This window comes from Cebus imitator, unplaced genomic scaffold, assembly GCF_001604975.1.
Source record: "Cebus imitator isolate Cc_AM_T3 unplaced genomic scaffold, Cebus_imitator-1.0 Scaffold435, whole genome shotgun sequence".
Taxonomy (NCBI): Eukaryota; Metazoa; Chordata; class Mammalia; order Primates; family Cebidae; genus Cebus; species Cebus imitator.
This window is the reverse complement of record NW_016107750.1, coordinates 1,233,008-1,243,949: the sequence shown is the minus strand read 5'-3', so window position 1 is coordinate 1,243,949 and position 10,942 is coordinate 1,233,008. Positions and strand designations below refer to the sequence as shown.

Sequence of the window (10,942 nt, the reverse complement as noted above, 5' to 3'; positions counted from 1 at the left end):
CCTGCCTCAGCCTCCTGAGTAGCTGGGATTACAGGCACGCGCCACCATGCCCAGCTAATGTTTTGTATTTTTAGTAGAGACGGGGTTTCGCTATGTTGACCAGGATGGTCTCGATCTCTTGACCTCGTGATCCACCCGCCTCGGCCTCCCAAAGTGCTGGGATTACAGGCTTGAGCCACTGCGCCCGGCCTCTCCAACCCCTTTCTAATAAACCTAATCAGAATCTGTTTGCAAGTTCAGTATTCTGTAGTTACTATGTATATATTTTTCCATACTCCACTGTCTGCCTACCCCTTGGTGGGCCCTTAAAATCTAGAAATAAATCAGTGAGCCTCAGTGAGCCCACAGTTACAATGAATGCCTGCTATGTGCCAGGAACTGTGTAGACACTTTTTTTTTTTTTTTTTTTTTAATGGGGGGTTTTTTTTTTTTTTTTTTGAGATGGAGGTTTGCTTTTTTTGCCCAAGCTGGAGTGCAGTGGCACAGTCTCGGTTCACTGCAACCTCTGCCTCCAAGGTTCAAGTGATTCTCCTTCCTCAGTCTTTCAAGTGGCTAGGATTACAGGCACACACCACTAAGCCTGGCTAATTTTTTGTATTTTTAATAGATACAGGGTTTTACCATGTTTGTCAGGCTGGTCTCAAACTCCTGACCTCAGGTGATTCGCCTGCCTTGGCCTCCCAAAGGGCTGGGATTACAGGCGTGAGCCGCTACAACTGGCTGTAAAGACACTTTCAAATGTTACCTCGAATCTTCACCAAACAAACAGCTTTATCCTACGTACAGTGGAAGACACCAAGTTTCAGAGAGGTCAAGTAACATGGCTAAGGTCCCATATCACACAGCAAGTGGGTGGCAAAGCTGGGACTCCTCCCTGGGCTGGCTTCCAATGGAGAAGCATAACTGGACGGAACAGGACAGAGGAACACAAAAGTTCTTGGCTGGAAGATCTCGGCTCTTTCTAAGCTAAGTTATCAGGAAAGGTCAGAGACTCCATTTCCCTCCTTGTAGTCTGTCTCCTGCAGGTGCTAATCCTACAGCCTATTCCATTTCTTTTTTTTTTCTTTTTTTGAGATGAAGTTTCGCTCTTTGTTGCTCAGGCTGGAGGGCAGTGGTGCGATCTGCAACCTTGGCCTCCTATGTTTAAACAATTATCTTGTCTCAGCCTCCCGAGTAGCTGGAATTACAGGCACACTCCACCACACCCAGCTAATTTTTGGTTTTTTTTGTTTGTTTGTTTGAGATGGAGTCTCGCTCTGTCCCCCAGGCTGGAGTGCAATGGCACGATTTCTGTTCACTCCAACCTCAGCTTCTTGGGTTCTAGCAATTCTCTTGCCTCAGCCTCCCAAGTAGCTGGGATTACAGGCGCCCACCACCACATCTGGCTAATTTTGTATTTTTAGTAGAGATGGGGTTTCACCATATTGGTCAGGCTGGTCTCGAACTCATGACCTCAGGTGATCTACCCGCCTCAGCCTCCCAAAGTGAAAGTGCTGGGATTACAGGCATGAGCCACTGCGCCTGGCCTGTTTCTTTCTTTCTTTCTTTTTTTTTTTTTTTTGAGGCAGAGTTTTGCTCTTGTCACCCAGGCTGGATTGCAATGGTGTGATCTCTGCTCACTGCAACCTCTGACTTTCGGAGTTCAGGCAGTTCTCCTGCCACAGCCTCCTGGGATTACAGGCATCTGCTACCACACCTGGCTTATTTTTGTATTTTTAGTAGAAACAGCATTTCACCATGTTGGCCAGGTTGGTCTTGAACTCCTGACCTCAGATGATCAACTCGCCTCAGCCTCCCAAAGTGCTGGGATTACAAGCCTGAGCCACTGCGCCCAGCCAGTGCTACAGACTATTCTGAATTACCCTGTGGCGGGGCATGGTGGCTCACACCTGTAATCCCAGCACTTTGGGAGGCCAAGAAGGATGGACCACTTGAGGTCAGAGGTTCGAGACCAGCCTGACCAACATGGTGAAATCAGGAGGCAGAGGTTGTGGTGAGCCGAGATTGTGGCATTGCGCTCCAGCCTGGGCAACAGAGTGTAACTCCATCTCAAAAATAAAGTAAAATAGACCAAGCACAGTGGCTCACCCCTGTAATCCCAGCACTTTGGGAGGCCGATGTAGGTGGATCACCTTAGGTCAGGTGTTCGAGACCAGCCTGGCTGACATGGCGAATCTCCATCTCTACTAAATTAATAAATACAAAAAATTAGCCAGGTATGGTGGCAGGCACCTGTAATTCCAGCTACTCAGGAGGCTGAAGCAGGAGAATGGCTTGAACCCAGGAGGCAGAGGTTGCAGTGAGCCGAGATGTCACCATTGCACTCCAGCCTAAGCAACAAGAGTGAAACTCTGTCTCAAAATAAATTTAAAAATAGGCCAGGCACAGTGGCTCATGCCTGTAATCCCAGCATTTTTGAGGCTAAGGCGGGTGGATCACCTGAAGTCAAGAGTTCGAGACCAGCCTGGGCAACATTGTGAAACCCTGTCTCTACTAAAAATATAAAAAATAGGTAGGTGTGGTGGTGGGCACCTGTAATCCTGCTACTTGGGAGGCTGAGGCAGGAGAATCACTTGATCCTGGGAGGTGGAGTTTGCAGTGAGCCAAAATTGAACCATTGCACTCCAGCCTGGGTGACAAGAGTGAAACTGTCTCAAAAAAAATAAATAAATAAATAAAAAATTAACCCTATGACCACTTAAGGCCTCAGAGCATGTGGTGAGCATTCTGGGAAGGCCAGGCACGGATGAGGATGGGATACCATGTCTAAAGGAGAATAGCTGGGCTTGGTTCAAGTGCTAGATTCTAACTGGAGAACAGAGCAGGCTCTTGAAATGCATGGGTTGGAATCAGGACTGCGAGAAGGATGGGCCAGGCCTGTGAGGCTCACTACCCGCTTCCTGGGATCAAGTTTGGCCTAGAAGGATGGGACCTTCTAGCCAAAAGCATTACAGGATAGAAATCTATTGTGTGGTATCTCATCACAGATGTTGTGTCTGCAGATAAGGAAAAGGGGAAGGAAAAGCTGGAGGAGGACGAGGCAGCAGCCGCCAGCACCATGGCCGTCTCAGCCTCCCTTATGCCACCCATCTGGGACAAGACCATCCCATATGACGGCGAATCTTTCCACCTGGAGTACATGGACCTGGACGAGTTCCTGCTGGAGAATGGCATCCCTGCCAGCCCCACCCACCTGGCCCACAACCTGCTGCTGCCTGTAGCCGAGCTAGAAGGGAAGGAGTCTGCCAGCTCTTCCACAGCATCCCCACCATCCTCCTCCACTGCCATCTTTCAGCCCTCCGAAACCGTGTCCAGCACAGGTTGGTGACGGGCCATCAGGCAAGGCCACCTGTCCCTTCCAAGGAAGTCCATTTCCCACTGTATGCTACCTGTGTCCACGCACCCAGTGAGCCCCTTCTCTGAGGGGAGGCCCTGATGAGGCTGCAGTGTGGAGGAACCCTCCACTCCACACCCTTCTGCACAATTCCCCGAAGCTAAAGATTAAAATTAGTGGTCATAGGGCCAGGCACCATGGCTCACACCTATAATCCCAGCAAATATTAGCTGGGCATGGTGGCGCGCACCTGTAGTAGCAGCTACTCGGGAGGCTGAGGTGGGAGAATCGCTTGAACCCGGGAGGCTGACGTTGCAGTGAGCCGAGATTGCACTACTGCACTTCAGCCTGGACGACAGAGCAAGACGCTGTCCCAAAAAAAAAAAAAAAATAGTGATGACGTCAGCAGCAGTTGGAACCTTTCTGTTGGTTGGTGTGCTGCAGACAGCCAGGACGGGACCTTCTAGGCCAAAGTGTTACAGGATAGAAATCCAGTTCTGGGTGCTGTGGCTCACGCCTGTAGTCCCAGCACTTTGGGAGGCCAAGGCAGGTGAATCACAAGGTCAGGAGTTGGAGACCAGCTTGGCCAATATGGTGAAACCCCATCTCTAAAGATACAAAAAATTAGTTGGGTATGGTGGCGGGCACCTGTAATCCCAGCTACTTGGGTGGCTGAGGCAGAAGAATCGCTTGAACCTGGGAGGTGGAGGTTGCAGTGAGCCAAGATTGCGCTATTGCACTCCAACCTGGGCGACAGGGTGAGACTCTATCAAAAAAAAAAAAAAAAAAAAAAAAAATCCCATTCTGTATTTCCTCAGTGCCGCTCATTTACCCCGATGTGTACTTTGCCAGAGATTATCAGGAAGCTCAGGCAATGATATTAATACCAGCTAACAGTCATTTAGGACTTGCTCTCTGCCAGGCATTAACATGTAATTCTCACAAGAATCTTACGAGATTAGTACTGTTATCCCTGTTTCACAGGTAAGGAAACCGAGGCACAGAGAAGTTAGGTAACTTGCTCAAGGTCACACAGCTAGTAGGTAATGGAGGTAGCACTTGAATACTGCTTATGCCCTGGCATAAAGAAACCATTCCCCACTTTGGGAGGCTGAGGCAGGTGGATCACCTGAGGTCAAGAGTTTGAGACCAGCCTATAAATCTGGTGAAATCCCATCTCTACTGCAAATACAGAAATTAAGGCCGGACGTGGTAGCTCACACCTATAATCCTAGCACTTTGGGAGACCAAGGTGGGCAGATTGCCTGAGGTCAGGAGTTTGAGACCAGCCTGGCTAACACTGTAAAATCCTGTCTCTGCTAAAAATACAGCAGTTAGCCGGGCATGGTAGTACACACTAGTAGTCTTAGCTACTCAGGGGGCTGAGGCAGGAGAATTGCTTGAGCCCAGGAGGCGGAGGTTGCAGTGAGCCAATATTGCACCACTGCACTCCAGCCTGGGTGACAGAGTAAAACTATGCCAAAAAAAAAAAAAACAGAAACAAAAAATGAAATTAGAATTTCTCCTTTTAATTTTTCAATTCCAAACATCAATAGGGCTGGGCACGGTGGCTCACGCCTGTAATCCCAGCACTTTGGGAGGCTAAGGTGGGCGGATCACAAGATCAGGAGTTCAAGACCAGCCTTACCAACATGGTGAAACCCCATCTCTACTAACAATACAAAAATTAGTCGGGTGTGATGGCGCATGCCTATTATCCCAGCTACTCAGGAGGCTGAGGCAGGAGACTTGCTTGAACCCATGAGGTGGAGGTTGCAGTAAGCCAAGATCGCATCATTGCGGAAAAATTAAAAAAAATGTATGTATGTATGTACGCTATTGATGTTTTTTTCTTTTCTTTTCTTTTCTTTTTTGAGACGGAATCTTGCTTTGTCGCCCAGGCTGGAGTGCAATGGCACGATCTCCACTCACTGCAACCTCTGCCTCCCAGGTTCAAGCGATTTTCCTGCCTCAGCCTCTGAGTTGCTGGGATTATAAGCATGTGCCACCATGCCTGGCTAATTTTGTATTTTTAGTAGAGATGAGGTTCTCCATGTTGGTCAGGCTGGTCTCCAGTTCCCAACCTCCCGCCCTCCTCAGGCCCCCAAAGTGCTGGGATTACAGGCGTGAGCCACTTCGCCCGGCCTATCTATATTTTCTATTTAGAGACAGCGTCTCACTGTTGCCCAGCCTGGACAACAGTGCAGTAGTGTGATCATAGCTCACTATCACCTCAAACTCCTGGGCTCAGGCAATCCTCCCACCTCAGCCTCCTAAATAGCTAAGACTACAGGCACATACTGCCACACCAGCTAATTTTAAAAGCGTTTTTTTGTTTGTTTGTTTTTGTGGAGTCAGGTTATTACTATATTGCCCTGGCTGGTTTCCAATTCCTGGCCTCAAGCAGTCCTCCCACCTGGGCCTCCCAAAGTGTTGGTTGAGATTACAGGCATGAGCCCCTACACCCAGCCACTTTGTTACATTTCACTGCTGAATAGTAGTCTAATGTATTAGGATACCACAGTTTATCCATTATATGGTTGAAGGACATCTGGGGTATCTCTAGTTTCGGTTATGAGTAGTGCTGCCATCATGAACATTCAAGTGCAGGCCGTTTTGTTTGTTTTTGTTTTTGGAGACAGAGTTTTGTTCTTATCACCCAGGCTGGAGTGCAGTGGTGCAATCTCAGCTCACTGCAACCTCTGCCTCCTGGGTTCAAGTGATTCTCCTGCCCTGGCCTCTTGAGTAGCTGGGATAACAGGCGTGTGCCACCACACCTGGCTAATTTTTGTATTTCGTGGAGATGGGGTTTCGCCATGTTGTCCAGGCTGGTCTCAAACTCCTGACCTCAGGCGATCCACCCACCTCAGCCCCCCCAAAGTGCTGGGATTACAGGCATGAGCCACCGTGCTTGGTCCGTGTGCATGTCTTTTGGTATGCATTTCTCTTGGGCATTTGCCTAGGAAGAGAAAGGCTAGGTCATTGGGCATGCGTATGTTCAGCTTGTGTAGACAGTGCCAAATAGTGTACAAAGTGGTTATATCCATTTGTACTCCCACCAGCAGGGCACTGGAGTTCCAGTGTCAGCCTTTGATTTTAATTTTAACATCTTTTGTAATGATGGACCTATGAGGGAATTATGTTTCAGGCAAGTTACCTATTCCCTTTCCCTCTAGCAAAGTCATTTTAAGGTCTTATTGTCATTTTCTAGAATTTGTTCCCAGAGGTATCCACTGGGAAATGGGGATTCCTGAAAATCTTGTCCCCATGCCTCATTGCAAAATTTCTCCTTTTGTTTCCTGCGGCTTTCTCTCATCCTGTCTCTGAAACTTAACCACATCTTGCCATTTGGTTGTTACTGAAGGGCACCCAGGCACCGTGTCACTTTGAACAGCATTCTCATGTGATAGTACCTTGTCTTGCAGGTACTAGGTTTGGCAGCCCCTGTATGCCCGCAGTTACTGCGTGGGTCACTGGTCACTCACCCCTCTGACACTCAGACATCTCTGTAATTAGCCCCTGTCTAATAGGGTACAGTGAATTTATGTGCATAATCCAATTAAAACTTAAGTCTGATCATGGCACATGGCACACCTCTGCCCGGAGCCCTCCAGGTGTTCCATCTCAGGATAAAAGTCAGAATCAGCAGGAACATTGACATTTAGACCAGATGACTCTTTGTTGGAGTTGGAGGAGTGACTGACCTGTGCATTGTAGGATCTTTTTTTGGAGACAGTCTCACTCTGTTGCACAGGCCTGAGTGCAGTGGCGTGATCTCAGCTCACTGCAACCTCTGCCTCCCAGATTCAAGTGATTCTCCTGCCTTAGTCCGCCGAGTAGCTGAAACTACAAGGCACACACTACCATGTCCAGCTAATTTGTGTGTGTGTATTTATTTATTTATTTATTTAAAGACGAGGTTTCACCATGTTGGTCAGGCTAGTCTTGAACTCCCAACCTCAGGTGATCTGCCCGCCTTGGCCTCCAAAGTGCTTGGATTATAGGCGTGAGCCACCACGCCCGGCCAATTTTTGTGTTTTTAGTAGAGACATGGTTTCACCATGTTGGCCAAGCTGGTCTTGAACTCCTGACCTCAAGTGATCTGCCCATCTTGGCCTCCCAAAGTTCTGGGATTACAGTCGTGAGCCACCGCACACCCAGCCCACATTGTAGGATTTTTTTTTTTTTTTCTTTTTTTGAGACGGAGTCTTGCTGTGTCTCCCAGGCTGTAGTGCAATGGCACAATCTTGGCTCACTGCAACCTCCACCTCCTGGTTCAAGCGATTCTGCTGCCTCTGCCTCCTGAGTAGCTGGGATTATAGGCGCATGCCACCTCGCCCATCTAATTTTTGTGTTTTTTGGTAGGGAGGGTTTTGCCATGTTGACCAGGCTGGTCTCGAATTCCTGACCTCAGGTGATCTACTTGCCTTGGCCTCCCAAAGTTCTGGGATTATAGGTATGAGCCACTGCTCTCGGCCACATTGTAGGATCTTTAGCAGCATCCCTGGCGTCTGCCCACTAGATGCCAGCAGCCCACTCCTGACATGACCAAATGTACTCTACAAGGCAAAATTAACTCCTGTTGAGAACTACTGCTTTATTAGCATTAAAAGCTCAATATTTTTTGTTTCAGACCCATCCTTTTACCCTCCCCACTCATTCATTCCCTGCAGCCACACTGGCCTTTTTGCTGTTCTTTGAACTCACCAACCAAGCACCTACCTCAGGGCCTTTGCGCTTTTTTTTTTTTTTTTTTTTTTTGGGGACGGAGTTTCACTCATGTTACCCAGGCTGGAGTGCAATGGCGCGATCTCGGCTCACCGCAACCTCCGCCTCCTGGGTTCAGGCAATTCTCCTGCCTCAGCCTCCTGAGTAGCTGGGATTACAGGCACGTGCCACCATGCCCAGCTGATTTTTTGTATTTTTAGTAGAGACGGGGTTTCACCGTGTTGACCAGGATGGTCTCGATCTCTTGACCTCGTGATCCACCCGCCTCGGCCTCCCAAAGTGCTGGGATTATAGGCTTGAGCCACCGCACCCGGCCCTACTCTTAATGTTTACTCTAAAATGCTGTCCAAGACACTCACGTGGCATCTGATGTTTTTATAGATCGTTTTCTTATTTATGTTGTGTAATGCAGCTTTCCCCACTAGAACAACATTTCATGAAGCCCGAGATTTTTACCTGTTTTGTCTTTGCCAAGACAGTACCTGGCATATAGCAGGTGTTCAATAAATGTCTGTTGACTGAATAATTATTTTGTGTACTTCTATAAGTAGCATTGAAAGAGCTGGCAAACGGTGTAGTTTTTCTGTTTTTTTCCGTGACAGAGTCTTGCTCAGTCTCCTAGGCTAGAGTACAAACAATGGCACAATCTTGGCTCACTGCAACCTCCACCTCCCAGGTTCAAGCATTTCTCCTGCCTCAGCCTCTCGAGTAGCTAGGATCACAGACGCCTACCACTGCACCCAGCTAATTTTTGCGTTTTTTTTTTTTAGCAGAGATGGCTGGGCGCAGTGGCTCACATTTGTAATCCCAGCTCTTAGGGAGGCAGAAGCAGGAGGATAGCTTAAGCCCAGGAGTTCAAGACCTGCCTGGGGAATATATCGAGACCCCATTCTTCACAAAAAAGATAAATAAATAAATAAATAAATAAGCATAATAGAGACAGGGTTTCACTGTGTTGGCGAGGCTGGTCTCAAACTCCTGACCTCAGGTGATCCACCCGCATGGTGATGTGTGCCTGTAGTCTCCACTACTCGGGAGGCTGAGTCAGGAGAATCACTTGAACCCAGGAAGCAGAGGGAGGCTGCAGGGAGTCAAGATTGCACCGCTGCATTCCACCCTGAGAAACAGAGCAAGACTCAGTCTCAAATAAAAAAAAAACCAACCCTGGTGGCCAGGTGCAGTGGCTTACACCTGTAATCCCAGCACTTTCAGAGGCTGAGGTAGGAAGATCAGTTGACTCCAGGAGTTTGAGACCAGTCCTGGCAACATAGGGAGACCCTGTCTCTACAAAAATTTAAAAAAAAATTAGCCAGGCATGTTAATGTGTACCTACGGTCCCAGCTACTCAGGAGGCTGAGGCAAGAGGATCACTTTAGCCCAGGAGGTTGAGGCTGCAGTGAGCCATGACCATGCCTCTGCACTCCAGCTTGGGTGACAGAGTGAGACTCTGTCTCAAAAAAAAAAAAAATGGAACCCATTTCCGTTACTCAGTCTGTGTCCCTAACCCATTGGAGTTACAGGGAGATGCAGCTGTTTCTCATTACAGGAGATCTTGCAATCACAGGAAGTTAAGGGAGTATAAAAATTTAATGTTTTGCTTAACATTTCTGGCGTGAGGGGGGTGGGGGGTGACAATTGGAAAATCCTGTCTTTTTCTAGGGCTTCTGTTTCCTTTTGAGCATTCTGTTCCTAAAGGAAAGAATTCTTTCTATGTTTGTGTTGTGGAATTGAACCATATTTGCTTGTGTGGCTTAGGGGCTGGTGCTGTTGGCCTTTTCCTCTCCCCAAGTGGCAGTGGCTTATGCAGCCTCAAAGTTCAAGCAAGTATCTGGGTGTGTGGCGTGGGTTTTCCCTGTCCAGTGGGCCACTTCGGGACCACCTGTCTCTGTGTCTTTCAGAATCTTCCCTGGAGAAAGAGAGGGAGACTCCCAGTCCCATTGACCCCAACTGTGTGGAGGTGGATGTCAACTTCAATCCGGACCCTGCCGACCTGGTGCTCTCCAGTGTGCCAGGCGGGGAGCTCTTCAACCCTCGGAAGCACAAGTTTGCTGAGGAGGACCTGAAGCCCCAGCCCATGATCAAAAAGGCCAAGAAGGTCTTCGTCCCTGATGAGCAGAAGGTAACCTGGTATTTCTTTTTTTTTTTTTTTTTTAATTCACCTGAGTGCAGGTGGACTAAGGCCATAAAGGGCTTTAGCCAACCTGGTATTCCTTATAAGTAAAGATGCAGCATTGGTTCAGGGGCCTAGGGGCTATGGGTCCTGGCATTGGATTTTATCTGGAGAGCCCTCCCTCCTTGTGATACCATTTAGAAAGACATGAGTTCAGTGTTTAAAGCCATGTCCTGCAGCAGTTTGATAGAAAGAAAGGGCATTTGGCCCCAGTGTGACTCTATAGTTTCTCTCTCCTTCCCCTGCTCATCGGCTGTGTTGATGTTCCTGCCTCCCTGGCTGTAGCCCAGCCACTGGGCAAGAGCTCACTAGGCCACAGGAACTGGGGTTGAAAAAGTCCTTGCTTTGAAGGACAAAGGGTTGCTTGTAAGTTGCCATCCCCAGGGATGAGCAAGCAGCTTTCAAGCTGATGGTGCTTTTAGGAAGAGGGAATTTTGCACTTTTCCATCTTTTCCTTTGAAAAACTTAACAGGAAAGATTTTTTCATCCAATTCTTTGGAGTCAGGCAGACCTGGGTTTAAACTCCTTGTTGCCACCTGTGACCTAGCTATGCCTCAAGTTCCTCATCTATAAAACAGGAACAATTGGGCTGGGCGCGGTGGCTCACACCTGTAATCCCAGCACTTTGGGAGGCCGAGGTGGGCGGATCACGAGGTTAGGAGTTTGAGACCAACCTGACCAACATGGTGAAACCCCATCTTTTTTTTTTT

At 48.3% G+C, this 10,942-nt stretch overlaps 1 protein-coding gene across 4 annotated transcripts in view; it reads left to right on the top strand.

Moving 5' to 3' along the window:
* TEF (TEF transcription factor, PAR bZIP family member) overlaps positions 1–10,942 on the top strand; it is a 33,641-nt gene that overhangs the window by 17,426 nt on the left and 5,273 nt on the right. For 2 of the 4 annotated variants that reach the window (XM_017510352.2, XM_017510350.2), the window contains exons 2-3: positions 2,988–3,320; positions 9,961–10,181. In XM_017510352.2, the coding sequence (XP_017365841.1) occupies positions 2,988–3,320; positions 9,961–10,181 (554 nt within the window). The remainder of the gene's footprint in view (positions 1–2,987; positions 3,321–9,960; positions 10,182–10,942) is intronic. The other 2 variants (XM_017510353.2, XM_017510351.1) reach the window with 1 other exon arrangement.